This window comes from Acipenser ruthenus, chromosome 25 (genome assembly GCF_902713425.1).
Source record: "Acipenser ruthenus chromosome 25, fAciRut3.2 maternal haplotype, whole genome shotgun sequence".
Taxonomy (NCBI): domain Eukaryota; kingdom Metazoa; phylum Chordata; class Actinopteri; order Acipenseriformes; family Acipenseridae; genus Acipenser; species Acipenser ruthenus.
Window position 1 is genome coordinate 23,179,441 of NC_081213.1, and position 19,202 is coordinate 23,198,642.

Below are 19,202 nucleotides of genomic sequence, written 5' to 3' on the forward strand. Positions count from 1 at the left end.
CATTTTTCATTAGCTAGTGGAATTTCTGATTTAGCATATTCACAGGGATTTGCCAGGTTGTTCTTTCTGTATGTTTGAGTGTGATATGCACAGGTATCATTCTGCTGTGTAGTCAAGGTTTTTTTTATATCTATTTCAGCAGCAGCTATACCCTTTCCTCAATCTGTTATTTTTAAATGAAGTGCTCCTCGTTCCTTTGAAGCTATTTCAAGTAGATGAACCCTACCCATGTGTAATCTTGATCCAAGAAATGTGTTTCCTTTTTTTTTTTTTTTTTTTAGACAAGAAGCCAAGGCCTGTTTTACGTATAAATAACAGTATAAATTATTTTTATTTACAGAAACCTGTTACAAAACAAATAGACTATACAATTTATTTTTTTTAAATATTTAAAGTAAATATCTATCCTATGACATTTGTTCATGAATTGTATAGCAGCCAACACAAAAGTCCAGCTGATCAAATGCATTTGATTATGTATACAAAAATCAACTATTCACACTATATACAGGAGTTTGCTTTTAGAACCATTCTCAAAAAGCAAGCAAGCTGCTTTCTGGCTTTTATTCACATTAAATTTGTAGTGCTTATTTAAACCAGATCTTAGTAATATAGTAATGTTGTCTGGAAACATTGGCAGACTTGTTAAAGAGCACCTAAAATTAAGGGTAAACCAAGATATCATTTAGATGTCTTTTATGCTTAACAAATGTTATTTGAAGACCAGGAGAGGCATTTCATATTCCAACAAAAATCAGTCTAGGGAGAAACTGGTTTTAGCCTTCAATAGTATAAAAATTGGTGAAGGGAAACACTCAATCTAAAAAGTTAGATAAGCAATCAGAACTCAAGAAGTTTATCAAATAGGAAAATAAATTACAACAAACATACCAGTAATTAGGACCTATAGTCAGGTGGAAAAAGCAAGCTCCTAAACACTTTGAAACATTCAAGTCTTGTAAAAAATAGCTGTCCTTAAAACAGTCATAGTGTGAAACCATTGTCAGGCACTTTCATTTTTTCCATTATTTTCTAAAAGCTGCAAACAAAAGTTTTCTGTAAAAAGCAGTGTTTCAAATTAAGGAGTTTGGCAACAATGATGCAAGCGGCTGCATTGTGTTTTAAAGTGTTTTTTTTTTGTTTGTTTTCCTTTTTATTTAAAAAAAATAAATAAATCACCCTACTCCCAGACCTTATGAAGGAAAAGTGCTGCCAATTGTCTTTCTTTTTTTCCCCCACCTATGTCAAACAAACTTTAAAGAATAAATATACTAAATAACTGCTCTTTCGCATAAAATGGTTGGACAAAAATAATCACTGACAGCATATGAACAGAAACTTTTATATAAGCCATCTGTCAATTGACAGGAGAATTATATTCCTGGTCATATGTATTCAGTCTTTTCCAACTAGGAGGCAAAAACAAGAAATTGCAAGATCTTCCAGTATTATATTAATATTCTTCATTAAAGATACAGGTATTTTGTATAGTTGCCGTTTTCAAATCTTGTACTTCTAAATGACAACACTTGACCTTTCAAAAGGACCATCACATTAAAAGATGTCCATCTATTTATGTTGTAGGCATATTGCATTATTGGCTTGGCAGTGAACCTCATAATATAATAAAACCCCTTGATCTTGTTTTTTTATTATTTACTAAATAAATAAATATCAGATGATCTCAATTGTACCAAAATTGGTTATAAGAAAGAATGCCTGTGCAAAAATACATATTTAAATATGTACAATCTTTAACAAAATATGTATTCTGAAAATGGGATACTTCAATATTTTTCATAATCCATACAAGAAAAGCCAAAAAGAAAACTACTAAACTGACTCTGCTTTATAGCTTCGTTCATTTAGTGACATTTAGGGTTAAGAAAACTGCAGGAGTTACAATCAATAGCCACCTTGTATAATTACCTCAATTACTCCAGTTTCCAATTGAACATAATTGTATATAAAAAGCCTTTGTTGACTATGAAAACCTGTCACAGTTATTAGGTGTGAAGGTGCACTACTCCAAACCCTTACTGTTTTAATATTAAAACAATCCTGTTTGAATCCAAGTTAATATTACTAAGCTAATAAAGGAAATCACTCTGGATTTTTGCTTTGAGGCAATTGATGTGCAGGGTATTCAGATTTTGGAGTGTAGCCTATTAACAAGACATACTGTTTATAGGTTCTGGTCTTGTGGGAAGCACTATTGCATAAGTAGTGCACTTGCTGTGCACAACCAGTGGCACATTCTGTTTGGTACGTACAGGTACATACTTGGACTCACAGTATAGGAAGTTCTTTCTAATAATAAAGGATAATAAAAGGGGAAAAGGCAGATTAAGAAAGTGCAAATCATTAAAGGATTCAAATAATTTATTTGGATACCCTTTAAAGAATTCTCTGCCATGCATGTATGTATGTATGTATGTATGTGACTGGAGAGGCAGCGTATAGTGGGAAACTATGGCCCCTGAGGGAAGAACTACAGTTACCAACAGTGCTGCAATTGTCCCCTGGAGGTAACTGCAGTTCTTCCCAAGGGGCCTATAGTTTCCCACTATGAGTCCAGGTCTGCAGTCCACATTTGTTTTATGAATCAGTCAAGAAAGTAATGTTTTTTAAGTCCATAGCGCATAGTTATTGAAGTTTTTTTGGCATAGAACTGTCCGTCTGACTTTCTCACTGCAGTTTACAATTCTCGGGAGTCTGTTGAGTTTGTGAACGTCGTATTTATTTACACCGTTGAGTTGGATTTCTTTGAATTTTAGGAAGTCTGAAAACACTGAAAGTGACGTTTTTATGACGATTTTAGTGTTTGCAGCATCTTTGTTTTGGAATTAATTTTCTGTTGTCCGCCATTTTGCTTTGTGTGTGAAGAGAGGAAAGACATTCAGCGTGATGACGCAATTTGAGTTTGGTCATGTGATGAGATTTAACCAATCACATGCCAGAATTAAGGACTAGATGTGTGCAGATTCATCACACTGACAACCCATTCAATGTTATAAATGTGTTATTTGTGTGGTTGGTTCTAGAGTTTATATATTATATATAATTTTTTTATCAATTGATGAACAATAAAAATAAAATTCATGAGCTATTAGGTCTGGGTCTTTTTCATAATGTTATATTTGTTTTACCCTCACTGGAATGAAGAGTGTTATTAACTAGTATTTTATTCATCAATATGCAGTATATACTGCCATAATAATGGTCTGGCGCCTGAAATGTTCTACCTTAAACCTACTGTGATCAAATTTTCAGATTAACAAACAGCAACTTCTTCATTAAATATTTAAAGTTCCATGATTTAAATTTGTGGACTTCAAAATGAAAAAAAAAAAAATTTAAACACAATCTAACCCTAATGATGTACTGTTAATTTTTGGCAGTTTCAGCTTTAAAAATTAACTCACCAGCTGCAGTATTTTTTAGAAAAATAAATGTTCCCATTTTTTTTTTTTTTTTTTTTTTTTAAACAAAACCTTTAAAAGATCCTGTAATTCATTGTTAGCCGTCTGTATAAATGCGATATAAAATAGTTGAACTCCTGGCAATTTCTTATCCCCAACTACTTACTTACGGGCTAGGTTTTTTGTTTTAATCCCATTGGTTTTGCAGGGTTTGACCTACTGAACACACATTGTGTGCTTAAAAGGACGACATAAAAGGCATCCAAACTACAAGGAGCAGATTGGTAGAATTCAAAGAGCTTTGAATAGTAACACGTAAGTCACCCCCACATGTAACTCCTAGTCCAGGGCATTTCTTGTAGGTATAACCCACAGTTCTTCCCCCCCCCACCCCAAGCCCTTATCTGTACCTTACATTTAGAGTAAGGTTATTTAATACACTCTCCTTTGAAGGAAAACCTCACAAATGGGCAGTCAGCAGTCCTTTCCACCAATAACACTGATTAGAGCCACAGCATGACAGATTTTCATCCAGTGTTGTCTTGATTGTGGCATTGTTACAAACATGGCTTCAGGGAATTCCTTGATATAACTATCTGTCCAGTCGATCTCCACCCCTGAGGAACATGGGAAGATGAGATAAAGGCCTCTTGCAGTTCAGAGTACCAGACAGATCTATTTCTGCTGGAGGATGTCCAGTTCTTTTTTGCAAGTACAACAGCAGCAGTCGTCAGGGACGTGCCTTCGGCTGGCAAAGAAAAGAAACATCAATAATTAAAGTAATACATGTCCTGATTATTGTACAACTAGAATTAGAGCACAAACTAGAATAAACACATTCTTTGGTCTGATGCTTATCTCCACCAGGGGATATAGTGAAAGAAGCTGACTGACTGTCCATTTGTATATCACACTAAATTTTGTGTTTATCTACAGCACTGCTTGTTCAATACTGAATAAACAAGATAGTGTGTATATCATAATTAGAGGATATTTGGAGGTGGTATGTCTACATAAACCACTTATCCAGTTGAAACATGAAAAGGACATTCTTTATTAACTTATTAAGAGTATTAGAATTTATAATACAATAAAAAGTACTTATACACCCAACAGTCTGGCCCAGACACCAGCAGATAAAACCTTAACATAACCTGGCAGTCTGGGGTTCTGTGTAGAAGTAGATTGCAGTCCTCTTCTTAAGCTTATTATATTTAGGTGTCTTATGGCTGAGAGTAATCGTCACAGTGTGTTAAGTATCTACATTGAATGAGAAACACAGAGTAATTCTAGATGCGACATGTAAGAAGGGTAGATTGTGTTCTGACTTATGAACACTGGTTTATATCAACAAATACAGGGCCGACAAACAAACCTTAAAACAGCGCAATGGTTGAGAACACAGTTCTGAATAGAAAAAGCCAGTATACTGAAAAAGTAAACAGCTGTTTAGTTGCAACTGGCATGCCACCAGGGTTGGGGTCAACACCTTTTTTCAATTCCAAGTGCTTATTAAAATCAATCCCAATTCCTTTTATGACAGGCCTTATTGAGCAAACATATATACAACTGTTCAAATACATGTACAACTTGTCAACAACACAATTACAATACAAATGTATTAAATCAAATGTGTTTGACATTATAGATGGATACATAGATATTTGCTCAATAAAGCATACGTTGTTAAAGAAATTGAAATTGATTAAAATTGGAATTGGAAATGGAATTGACCCCAACCCTGCATGTCAGCAGTGGAGTAGTGGTTAGGGCTCTGGACTCTTGACCGGAGGGTCGTGGGTTCAATCCCAAGTGGGGGACACTGCTGCTGTACACTTGAGCAAGATACTTTACCTAGATTGCTCCAGTAAAAACCCAACTGTATAATGGGTAATTGTATGTAAAAATAATGTGATATCTTGTAACAATTGTAAGTCGCCCTGGATAAGGGTGTCTGATAAGAAATAAATAATAATAATAATAATAATAATAATAATAATAATAATAAGTCACTAAATCAAAATGTGCTCAAATAAAACATTGAATTCTGATTGTAATAGTAAATCGGATACAGTATAAAATATAAATACAGTACCTTTACCCAGACAGTCAGTAATTCATAACAAATACCACTTTCTACTATCTAACTGCTTACAAAAAAGACATGTTACTCCAGAAATAGGCCACTACATTTATATACATAACCCATGCCAAGGAACTATTGGATCACCATGACTTACATCCAGTTTGGTAATGTAAAAATGTCACAGACGTGCATAAAAAAACGGATGTGAGAAGTAGTAAAACTGGACCACAGGTGCAGACTACCAAACATTTTAGATGCCATAAAACAAAACATTTCCTACTGTACCTGTTGTAAAAGTGAATTGTTCGGAAGTCCTTGCGTCCCTGGTATTGTGCGGGCATGTTTCGTGTGAACATTGTTCACAGCAGGCGATTTGGCCACCTTGTTGGGTCTGCTGCTGTTAACACCGCTGGAAGCGGGAGCACCTTTCCGCTTCTTCCCTTCCAGTCTTTCCATGGGAGCGTGCGAGTGAGAGTAGCCACCATGCGAGTTCATGGTCTGCTCGATGGACTGGTGAACAAAAGGTCCGAGTGAAAGGGTGGAGTCGCTGCTGTTCATCACCACGCTCATGCGCTTTATTGATTCCGCGGGGCTCCCTGACGGAGGGCCCCTCCCTGATTGGTCGTGTTTGAGGCTGAGAGAGTTTGCTCGGTTGGTGGTGCAGTTGAGACCGATGTGAGATGAAGAGGTGACTGGCGAGGGATATAAGCTCCCCGCGCTGGCAGAGTTCATTGCACAGTTTCTCTTAAAGGACGACAATGACTCGGCTGAATGAGAAGATGAATGAGCCAGAAGCGGGGAACTGTTTTTCCTCCTCTTTCCCGAGCTGTTACTGCTGCTGCTGCTGTTGTTGTTGGTGTTATTGTTACAGTTAGTAATTGTTGCAGAAGGTTCCTTGGATCTGAAATACTTGCTGCTGGGTTTGGATTTCTGAGGCTTAGATATCAGGGAAGGTACAGCTGAATGTCCTGAAGGCATTTGGGGCGAAGAAGACACTTGCCTTGACTGCATATTATATGCAGCCTGGTCTATAGAACCCATAGAAGAAGTGTGGGCATTTAAAGTAGTCCCATAAGATGGAATTGATTTGTTGTCCAGAGATTGTGTGTAGGATGGTGAACCAAGAATTTGTGGGGCTGTCGCTGAGGTGGGGCACAAGAATCCTGTGGAGTTCACACTGTAGTGTGATGTAGGCAATGAGTTTGTGCTTGTCCTGTGTGGAGCTGGTGTAGAACCTGTGTTCTCAGATGCTGGAGGAATTTTTCTGAAAAACAAATACATTGCAGTATATTAAGCTATTCTTTTTGCATTCGTTCATTCACTCGCATACAAAAAAAAACGAAGCTGGTTAAAAAAGGCTTTATCAGGAGGAGTGTATAATGATAAATGTATAAAGTATTTCAAACTCACTTCCACATCTGAGAGTTAACATGCTTATCCACCATTGAGTTAAGTGCACATCGAATGTGATCCCACCGCCTGTCAAACATATAGCAGCCTCTTCCCACTTGTCGGCTTCCAAAGGTGCAAAACTAAAATAAATAAACAGGGATTAAAAAACAGGACATCAAGCTTGGAAGAAAACAGTTTGATCTTTTTTGTTTGAGACCTAAATATAAACCATGTGTGCTTATGTCTCAAATTATGCATGAAAAGACACTTATTTTTCTGAAAGTTTCCAGCGATTTGTGAACTTACAGCTGCTGGCTGAGGATGGTAACCTGAATAGTGGTAGTCCAGTCTTTCTGTGGCCTCTTCCTTCTCATCGTTCTCCCCCTCATCACTGGATAACCGGGACGCTGCCTCAGCTGGTGCTGCAGAGTGGTGGGGAGATTCGTGAACCAACGGAGAGTCACTGGAGACATTCCCACTGTGTGGAGTGGAGTAGCTTGTAGGCCTGAGCAAAAAAAAACAAAAAAAACAAAACATTAGCTTTAGATAAATACTTGCTGAAATCAACTCCCAATCCTGTGCTTAGAATCTTGAACTCACCTTGGAAGACTAGGATTGTAAGGTTTGGGTTTGCTGGGTATTAAAGGCTTTGACTCTGAAGTGTTATTTCCATGAGAGTTTTGGTGTATTTCCTGGGTAGTTCTTGACGGGGAGGGATGTGGTTCCCTGAGGGTTTGCTGAGGGTACTCGGCATTCCGATGCAGTTCTTTATCCCTGGTTTTACTCTTGTGCTCAGCTAATAAAATGTCAAAACGTTTTCTTCGACCCAGTACAGCTCTCCGGTGGCTTAAGGAATGTGTCTGAAAAATAAAAAAATAAAAGTTCAAATCAAATCAGCTATAATAAAATGTGTTTTTGTCAATAAAAAACGAAAACATCCCAATGTCCTGTCAAAATGCATTGAATCACTGCACAACCATGTAAGATGAAGACCTTTGCTGTGCACTGGTTTTCTAAAATACACAATCTTAGATTGAAAGTCAAAAACATAAGTCTCCTAGAACTTTTTTTGGGGCCCACAGCTGGATTGAAAAATGTAATTTTTGGGCTGCTCTAAATGATCATTTGATGCTTGTGTACAGCGTTTGTACTTGAAACCTAGCAGTGAGTTTGAGAGATGTTTTATGTTATAAATCTTGAACTCACTCAAAGTATGTCCTTTCAGCTCTAAAGTACTAACCTTGCATGTTAAAGATCTTGTGCAGGGCTTCCTGGTTTCCATATCCACAACCCCACAGTGGATATCAGCATTAAATTCACGCTCTGTAAACAATCAAAAAAAGGATTAAAACCAGAACACTAAACAGGCATACAACACATTTCATACACTGTAAAGGTTTAATCATCATCATCATCACAGTAATGATAATACAATCTATTGATTTGGCTACTGGCAGGCTATACTGTAAATATGATGCCTTGAGTACTTTTTTGGAAGTTTATACAAAGGACTCACCTGACAGTCTTTTGTGCAACTGCTTCTTATTAATGGCATAATTATCATCTTGTTTCTTGTCTGGAGTTGAGAGAAGACCTTTCCCATTAGGAATCTGTCCAGGAGACAGCAGGGGTGGCTTTGGTATTGAGGGACAGTTAAGCCCTGGCTTTATTGAGGAACTCACAGTGGTAGAAGATGTGGGGCCGGCAACTGTTTTTAATGATGTATCATCTACCTTTGGGTTAGGATGCATCTTTTCCACTTTAACAAACGGTGGCATACTAATAAGAAAAGAAATGAGACGATTAGTTTTCTGGAGGTGGGGGGTGGGCTGCACAGATTAAACCATATATTCTATGAAATGCGCAGAATGTTTATCAAAACGCAATAAATGTCTGAATTCTCCAAAAAATCTCAATCCCCAACATCCTGTTAAAATAATACAAAACAAACTCCAAACCACAGCAATGACAAAACCTGTTATCTATATAAAAAATATATAAACCAAGGAAGTGATCAAGCAAACATTTGATAAAAGCAACTTCATGTTAGCTCTTACATTTTGTCATGTGGCACCTTGCTGTGTGGTAGATGCATTGGCCTGTTACTCCCACTGATGCTGTGCAGCTTTTCTTTGGGCGACTTTAAGATTTTGGAGTTAGACGATGCACTGTTTCCACTTGACGAGCGACTACTGCTGCTGCTGCTGCTGCCACTGCTGCCTTTGTTTTTTGATGGCAGCGTTGAGGGCAGAAAATACGCAGAAGATGGAGTTGGGGTAAGTGGGGGTTTGCTGGATGAGCCGTGTCTTCTTTCTGTTGACAAAAAGTGGAAATTATGTAAACTTTTTTTTTTTTTTTTTTTTTTTTAAACGTATGTCCTTCTCGTCAAGTACAACCAAAACTAGAGTAGCACACATTACATACCGTTAAGTCAAAGCCATCTATAAATGGGTTGACCTGGTGTGCAAATATGTAACTTCTTGCACAATCCAATAAGGCATGTCATCTTTACTTATAAAATATGAAAACATGACACAGAATTAAATACATCTACATTTTTTTAAAATAACCTAAAATATTTAATACAGCAAGAGTAAGTCTCAATTAAAAAAAAATGTCTGTAAAGCTGAAACTATTTAATGTAATATCACTGTCTACTACATAAAAACCAGAGGAACAATAATAGCAAAACAAAAAAACAAATGTTTTTAACAGTTAAAATAAAATGAAAATAAGTTTCCTTTGAAAGTTCACTCTTGTCACCAATGCAAACATAATGGTAAAACTAGCCTAAAACATCTCTAAAATGTTTGCATTTTGCGATCAGTGGATGGCACACATGTGCATTAATACCATAGCAGTCATAAAGTAGTCAGCATGGCTTTTTAGTAAAGACTCACATTTCTGATAAGTATTTATTTGCCAATCCCTTCAAATTCATCTTAATGAAATCTGACTATAGCTTACAGGCAAAAATAATAAACGATCAAAATAAAACTATTGTAAAAGAGGATTATATTGATGTTTGATAAAACCATTTGGTTTGTTTTGGTCTATTCCAATAGCGCAGAACAAATTAGCTAAATATGCAAGTAAATGTACTCACTATTGATATTTATCACCCATTTAATGTGGGGCATAAAAGGGAATCCAGTTAATTCCAACCTCACAATAGCACATACAGGGTTTTGTATTTATTATAAAAATCCATAATATTTACTTTGAAAACACAAGTTTGAAAATCTACTAGTTTCAATTTTGAAATGACAAAAAAATACCACAAATACAAATAGTGCAAACTTTTGTATCACATACAGTCATCTTCAATTTTACAATGCACTTAGCCGTCTGTACACTTTGAGATATTAAATGTTCTGTTTGAAAGAATTGTATAGCTCAGTTAAAAAAAAATGGTATTTATTTCTTTAATGATACCAGCTGACAGAAAACACACGAAGATCAGATATCAACACGGGCTTCTAAAAACTGTTCTTGTACATATGGGTCACTAAACTTGTGAACCATTTCCTTTCTGTGAATTTAAAGTCACTGTTTGCTTTTATTTTGGTAAACAAACTGATCTCATTCTCTCCGTAACTATATACATCTTTTTACAGATTAATGCAGCATATGTAAGACCAACTGAAACTAGTGAAAACAAATGGTTGTGTAAACTTCAGTATAAATGCATCCCCACTTCACATATTACAAACTAAATCTAATCCAATTATTCACAGTGGAATTAGTATAATTTGGTTAGGCGCACCTTTTCAACAAAAAGACCACAGTTGAAATGGTTCCTGTATCTGTGTCAATGTGTAGCACTCAAGAGGAAACTAAAACAGCTTGAAAGCATTTCCTGTGACAGTAAAACCTCAGTTACCACAAATAAATACCAACTACTTCAAAAACAGAAGGTGCAAAACTTAATAAAATATACATAAACAATTCCAGCATGCCGACAGGTAACTGCGTTTTGTTGTTTATTTTTAAAATTGTGGGCGGCTGCCTAATGCAAAGCTCAGCTTTTGTTTGGGAAGCAGTCACTGTAAACTCCACTTCGATCTGTTTTTGAATTTCTGCCAAAACACTCAAATGACATTTCAGAATGGCTCATGTGGGCCGATCGCAGAAGTTAATCCCTCATTTTGCGATTATCCACTTTGATCAGCCAACTCCTCAAAGGACAGCTAACAACAACAACAACAACAACTTCTACTGCAAATCAGCAGCAACAGGAACACAGGTACAGTGTGAAACAGCTGAAAGGGAAAGAAAAGCACAGTACAACTGTCGTTTCGTGCCACGGTTAATTAATGCACAGCTCCACTAACCTTCTGCAAACTCCATGCAGTTCTGGGCTCCCTGCCAACTCCCCGTCTCAGAAAAACTGCAGAAGAGAACTCGCTTTGTGCCTAGGGCTCTGTGGAAAGGGAGGCCTCTCCACAAAGCTTTCTCGTACCTTCTTGTTTCACATAACGTGTTCGTACGTACTTGCTACTGAGGTCTAGTATCGTTAGCTGACTCTGCCCACAAACTCCTAGCAGACTCCATGTTTAGTCTTATGCAACATTTGCTACTACCGAAAAGTACACTTGAGTCACAAAGGTCCTGGCAGATGAACAGAAAAACAGGAGGAGTCTCACTTTATCTAATATGGTCATACCAGAAGTCCTGGTTTATGCAAATTATTCCTATTTCAAAGGCAACTTGCCAGAGTTTCAGTAGGTTCAACCAGAAACAATTTATGGTGCGGGATCCCTTATCAACATATTCAAAAACTTACCAGAAAAAGAGAGCACATTTTCTTTCTTTCTGCAACGTAACAAAAGCTGTCAAGATTCCACATAAACGTGGCTTAATGACAAAGAGCAATTTATATTTTTGTAAATAAAAAAGAAGCATTAAGCAGTCTTTGATTTTTTTTCCCCTCCCCAAGACCAGTTAATTTAAAAAAAAACAATGAAAAATATGTCTTCAAAACATAATCTATACTCTTACAGAAGTACTTTACAGGCACATTTTCCATAGGAAATCCTGAGTTATATATTTTAAGTTCTTTAGGGAGCCCAGGCAAGCCAAAAATCTGAAAACGATTAGGGGTTCTTTCCAAAATCACAGTTATCAGGCCATTACATCCATTTGTAAGGTGTTTCTAACAAGTCACTTTGCTTATTTAGAACAAAACTGGAAACAAAAGCAAAGCATCCCCTGTGCCACAAGAAAAGTACATTCACTCATACGGTTTATCTTTGTGACAACGTACAGTAATAGTAAATGCAGTTCACACACAGAGAAACAGGCGGACAGATGCCTCCAGTATATCCCCGGTAGGATTTCTTAATATGAAGTGCACGTATTTACTTAACTGTTATCACCACTGAGCCTTTCTTGCAGTGTCAGACATGGAAACATGAGGGAATCCATAAAGGTACCCCCTTATGAGGGATGCTTAAATATAACCAATAGTTTATTCCTGTGCTGTTCCTGGGAGTTTGAATTGGCCTCTAATTGAAGCCAGGGACGTGTCAAGAACACATTATAACCCCAAGTAATTTCACTTTCATAATGTTCACTCCTTTCAAAAACACATCTGTCAAAAAACATTAAAGTATGTTTTAGTAGTTTTATGTTTACAGAGCTCTAAAGTCACTACATATCACAAAAGACAATGAAACCTTTCGTATTAAATTGTCATAACAATTTCTCAAAATATTGTATAAATCTCACAAAATACAATTCTTTGGATTGTACAATTCACCTAGATTACATCCCATTTCTAAGTGGATTTTATTGTATAACAGTTTGTTTTTAAGACAAGCGGCCATTGAATTTCCAGACTTAGCTTTGTAGAAGATGATGGATTTCGAGATGTGATGAAATTTGTGAAACTTGAAATTGTAATGCTCAAGTACTCGAGCAATACATTTTTCAAACTTTTTAATCTCAGAGCTCTAATCACAGTGCTCTTTCCAATTCCAAAATCTTGTGCTATTTTACCCTTGGTAACTCCCTTTTCCAGAAGTGAAAGTATTTAACTTTTTTCCAATCGTAAGCTCAGCCTTTTTTGCATTAGCGTTGTACAGAGTTTGACGTTGCTAAAGAGCTTGATCATGTTGATCTTTTATTTATTTATTTAAAAAAATTAATAAAACAACCACATCATTTGGGGCAAAGTTACTCAAAAAAAAAAAAATTCAATAACACACGGAATAGATTCCTGTTTTTTTGGGTTTTTTTTTTGCTTAAGAAACAAACTTTTCTAAAAACAGTATACTATCTCCACTGACAAATTTAAACCATTGTTTGAAGAGGACATTTAAAGTAAGTGTTTATATATATATATATATATATATATATATATATATATATATATATATATATATATATATATAATATATATATATATATCAGTATATTATATATATATATATATATATATATATATATATATATATATATATATATATATATATATATATATATATATATATATAAACACTTACTGATGATTTTATTGTTTATTGTTAAGTCTTTGCAATGTTAATGTTATTTTTTTTTTCATATAGGGTTTATTTGCATAAAAATACTAACCAGGGCTGTCAGTATTCATTCAGAATGTAATATAAAGAGTTGGTGTGTATGTAGATATGGTTGACACTGCATAGCATTTAAACGTTCATAAAAATGCAATCCTTTGAAAATGTTATCCTTTGTCAAGATCTGTTTGCCTGTCTGTGCTCTTCTGTGATTAGGGTCAGCAAGACTGCAATGTCTAACGATATTCAAAGAATGCTCCCTCCAGTTGCATAGCAGTTCAAGTCATGTCAGGCATTACTAGCTTAATAAAAATGAAATTCAATTATGTGGCCTCTAGGATATATAGTTAATTCAAGAATATCCAACAAAGCATCTAATTGAAGCCTGACACGGCCGGAACTGCAATACAGTGGAAATCATCTTGCATACCTTTCTCAAATATATCATTATTTAATGCAAGCATTTTCAAAAACATATACAGATAAAATACATTTAGTTCATAATAGAATTTAAACCCTGGGTAAAGGACATGAAATAGTGCTAAATAATTGACCTTGCCTTCTTTTATTTCATTGTCACCGTGGTCCATTTTCTAGCAGGTAATGGATTTTAATGCTTAATTTTAAATTAGCAAGGTATCTGAAAACACCATCATGTTTTGTCACGCAATCTTTTAATAGACGGATACAGTATGTGCGGATGTAACAATATTATAAACCTTGATTTAAGGATTAGGATACAGATGTGATTAAACTGTCTCACTGTACTACACCCAATTGAACTCTAGAGCAATCTTAGCTGGTGTTCTGTATTTTCTGTTTAAGGGTCAGTTAAAAAAACAAGAGGAGGAAGATTTCCTCTGTAACCCACAGTGCATCTCTGTCAATAGATAACTTAAGCGTGATTGCTTTTGATTACCTATGTAAGGAGGAGGCAAATACTGGTATTTACAGCTAAACATTTACGACAGCTGCACAATACCAATTATCTGTTACAGCGTCCATTTATAATCTCCACTGTTTATTTTAGAACACTTGAGCCAAGGTTTATAGATATTGTAGATTAGCAAATATTACTCAGAATTTTTTTTAATAGTTTTTCCATTGCGAGCGAGTGGCCATTTCTTAAGCAGGCAGTTGATCCAAAATGCCGCCTACAAAAAACTTGTGCGGGTTATCTTATGGTTACCCAAACCCCACATGCTTGACCTGTGAATGAATACTTTGTGAATTATCAGATTGTCACACATAGGTCTACTGCCTTTCACATTCTGCTATCAACATGCTTTTAATTGTAGCAAAGTAGCACAATTTTTAAAAATGTATAAAACTTGGACGAAAACAATATGGTATCTGATGCAATATAAAAATAAAATAAAATAAATAAAGACACTCCTGTTGCATAGCAGTTTGAGCCATTTCAGGTTTTTTGTACAGGTAATTTAAAAACTAAGGTTCACAGAAAAATCTGGAGTGCTGCTCACAGCAGGAATATCTGCTGATATTTTAGTGGTTGTGGACCAAAAGTTATGAAGGGTACTTAATTAAATTTTAAAACACACGTACTTTAAGGGGAAAAAAACACACACACACACACAACTGCTCCCTTATGTTAAACTTATCACATTCTTTATAGTTAATTTTATGAAATAGCAGTCACTGCAAAAGAATTCCATTAGGTGTCACCACAGATCAAAAATTATGTAGTAGGCTCCATCTCGTGGACACATTCAAAACTGCATATAGTACAGTATGAACTACAATCTAGAAGGTGTACTATATTTAGGATTCTAAACACCTGCACAATACGAATGACCAAGCACCTCTCACACTGGGCTTTAAAAACCTGCAAAATTACTAAATTTTATTAAATTATTTACTTGTTGATGCTTAAATTAATAGTTTTGAAAAAATACAATAAATAATAATAATTTTTTTTTTTTTTAAATCAATAAATAAAACCAATCTCTGCTTGTTTTATCAGACCCAAGCTGGATTCTACATTACAAATACGGCGGAGGTGTGATTACTCAGGAGGATGTGCGAGATGCTCAAGATGTTGCTGTAACTATTTCCCCTACATTACAAAGTTCAAATATGTTTACATAAGGTTAACTGATGGCGGGGGGGGGGGGGGGGGGGGGGGAGCGACACTTCATATTCTTTCATCTGAATATAAAAATGTAAACTTACCATAGTGTGCTTGAAACGCCTGTGGTTTGACAACTTGATTACAATGGTTACACATCACCAAGTAAAAATCATCTTGTGCCGGGCAGTGACCGAATAAAGGCATGTCTGCATGTAAGAAAAAAACAACAGGATTTTAAAAAAAAGTTTTAAAAAAGGACCACTGCTAATCAGGATTACTGACATCTTAAAAGAAAATCTGAAAACATTTTTATGGACTTAGTATGTTTAATATAAAAAAAATAATAATAAATTGTGTTTAATTTATGCAGCCCCTCATATGGAAATATACATTTTGGCAGTCAGCTGGCTTAAGGTAGTCTATAAATTGCATGGTTAGGACATTTCATCTTCAAAAGTTACCTGTTTGAGTAATTATTACAGGATCTTTGCATATGCAGTGGTTTAGCCTACAGTAGGTCAGCATTTCAATGTTTTTGATATCAAGGACCAGCTCATAACCTTCCTACAACCTGGTGGACCACTTGGAAAAGATAAGACCACTGCAATATAAAACCTTTTATCCAAGTGCAATTTCTATATGTGCTTTGTTTTATGGTTACCCCTCCTTACTCAGCAATGCGACCATCAGTATAGCTTCACTGTAATATAAAACTTAATTCAAGCTAAAACAAATGTCTGGTAAAAGACGTACAATTCTTAACTCCAAATCAATTACTTTTCAAAGAAATGCTATAAATGCTATACTTACTATTAGAGAAATAATTTTGTATTAATATACCTTCAAACAGCAGCATTCAATACTGTGATCCTTAGGACCGCAAGCAAAGGCTTTATTTTTGAGCTGTGTGAAGAATTTGCCTTGCTGCTGAGATTTCAGAGGTTTCATCAGCAAGTCTGGAGGTGTATATCTTAACTATACTGTATTTGTATAATTATTATTTGTACAGATTAACCTGTTCTATTCAAAGAATGTTGTGAAATTCCAAGAATGTACTTTTGACAATCGTGGGGGGAAGCACAGATGTAGCTCTGTCCCTCCTTGCCTGTTTTTTTAAATGTATTTATTTTAACGGAGTTTCACTGTCCCTTGTGTTATTTATTCTGAAGTTGTGCGATACGCATTTATTAAACTCAGATTTGCAACGGAATTACAGGAGATAAGAAAGTGTATTTCTGTCACAGAAAGATGATTTTTCAATTTGTCCCTGGACATTAAATCATATCAAACCGGCACTGATGTAACGCAACATTTCCAAAATTTAGAAAAGTATAGTAAGATGACAGTATGATGACATCAAAATTCTTTCCAAAAACTTTCCATTCTGGGTGCCAGAAGTCGTAAACGTGGCCAATGAAAAATGTTTTTATTTTGAAATTTTTTGAAATTTTAGCACACACACACATACTCATGTCAGTCACGCAGCCTAACATAACATGTTAATTATTCTCAATAATTTCTTCAAGATCCTTACATAGATTTTTGTTAGAACTACAGTTAAATGTAAAAGCTTGTAGGTTACATTATATTGCACGTATGCAGGCCTATTTATTATTTACAACCGGTACCTGATACAAAGGTACAAGAAACACAGATGATGAAGTGTATGAAAAGTATACAAACAGTGGTTATGCATAAACATAACATATGTTCATAGAGCGGTAACATGACAAAGTTTACAATAACAACAAAAGTTACCATCAAGATTGCACTTCCTACCTCGAGCCACCACCCCAACACCAATTTTGCTCGATTGATGAGGAGACCCACATGCATGAGATGGCATGTCGAGTGTGGATTGGAGATGAAAACTGCGAGTCACATGTTAAAGAATAACATCACAGATTTGAGACGGAGCTTTTTCAAATTCGAAATTCATTGCAATCTACTGTTTAAAAGTATCTTCATGCAGCATGTTGCCTACACTGCAGCATGGTTACAGCCTTGGTGCATCATTAAAAAATGCAGACAATAATAAATGGTGATAATGACAGTGGAATGCCAATAACAGATTCTGATAGATGATCAGTGCATCACTAGTTATATCAATTCACTGAAAACAACAGTTCACTGGACTGCTTGTTAGCAACACAACAAAGATAAAAAGTGTAATTATAGACTAGTACATATTCAAAGCTACCCAAGAAAATCAGACATAATTAACCTTTAATAGATTGTCCTATAGTTGCACCTTTTGTACGACCAATAAGTTAAATAAATCACCTGGAAAGCTGGTAAATTGTGAATGACATCTCTAGAAACTGACCATTTTTTAAAGTTTTTTTTTTTTTCAGGATTGTGTCAGTGAGCCTTCATTGTCAGTTTGTCTGCATGTTTGAAAAAGTAAATCAGGGAGATGGATCAAGCCATCATCCTTAATACGCGGGTCATCCAGTGGGTAATTTTAATTGTTATTTAAACAAAAATGTTGTATTTGTACACAGGGAATCAAGAAGTACTGTCTGACCAAAAACTTGAGGGTTTGGGTAATTCTACAAAAAATATCAATCATCAGGCAAAAAAAAATGGCATGCACACAGTGATAAGTATATTGCCAACGCCCGCTTTATCTTTTATATAGTACAATGCTGATAACTACAGTAGTGTTGTGTCAATATTAGGTTCCAGAAACTCAAGGTTACAGGTGTCATAATCCTACATGCTTAGCTACATTATCAGGGATTCCTGCTCAGTATTGCATTCCCCTTACCCCCATAAAATAAAACATATACAGCATTTTGAAGGTGTCCAACTAATAAAAAAAAAAAAAAAAACACTTATTGGAAATGTTTAAATCATTTTTTTTTTAAATTTTAAGATCAGTAGCTATGCTACACTTAGCAAAGTCAAAAACTAAACGGACTTGGCAGACTTGCCTTAAGATATTATGGACCTTAACCAACAATCACATCTGTCCTCATTTATGTACCAGCAATGCTTTTCACTAATTTATTAGCTATTCAGTATGAGGACATGGATACAGTGGCTGTTTTGGAGAACGATGCATCAATGCTAAAAACGAGGCGTCATCCCAGCCTTAGAAAGCTGATAAAAGAGGGGCTCCTGAGTGGCGCATTCAGTAAAAGCACTCGCTAGAGTGCAGGATGCGCTCTATAGCCTGGACGTTGCCGGTTCGAGTCCAGGCTATTCCACAGCCGACCGTGGACGGGAGCTCCCAGGGGGCGGCGCTCAATTGGCCGAGCGTCGCCCGGGGGGAGGGAGGGTTAGGTCGGCCAGGGTGTCCTCGGCTCACCGCGCACCAGCGACCCCTGTAGTCTGGCCGGGCGCCTGCGGGCTTGTCTGTAAGCTGCCCAGAGCTGCGTTGTCCTCCGACGCTGTAGCTCTGAGGCAGCTGCACGGTGAGTCTGCAGAGTGTAAAGAAGCGGGCGGCTGACGGCACACGCTTTGGAGGACAGCGTTTGTTCATCTTCGCCCCTCCCGAGTCAGCGCAGGGGTGGTAGCGGTGAGCTGAGCCTAAAAATAATTAGGCATTTCAAATTGGGGAGAAAATAATAAAAAAACTAATTGGCAACGACTAAATTTAAAAAAAAGAAAGCTGATAAAAGGTCACTCAGCATCACAAAGGAAAAAGTAGCACAGGCATAAATAGG

General features: G+C 36.1%; 1 protein-coding gene across 4 annotated transcripts in view; it reads right to left on the reverse strand.

Annotated features, from left to right (window-relative positions):
* Window positions 1-312: 312 nt before the first annotated feature.
* LOC117414113 (ataxin-7-like) overlaps window positions 313-19,202 on the reverse strand; it is a 32,757-nt gene continuing 13,867 nt past the window's right edge. For 2 of the 4 annotated variants that reach the window (XM_034023827.3, XM_058999674.1), the window contains exons 4-12: window positions 15,633-15,737; window positions 8,958-9,213; window positions 8,417-8,679; window positions 8,141-8,223; window positions 7,501-7,760; window positions 7,207-7,405; window positions 6,919-7,040; window positions 5,794-6,772; window positions 313-4,170 (exon numbers count right to left, since the gene is read on the reverse strand). In XM_034023827.3, the coding sequence (XP_033879718.3) occupies window positions 4,153-4,170; window positions 5,794-6,772; window positions 6,919-7,040; window positions 7,207-7,405; window positions 7,501-7,760; window positions 8,141-8,223; window positions 8,417-8,679; window positions 8,958-9,213; window positions 15,633-15,737 (2,285 nt within the window). In that variant the 3' untranslated portion in view covers window positions 313-4,152. The other 2 variants (XM_034023831.3, XM_058999673.1) reach the window with 2 other exon arrangements.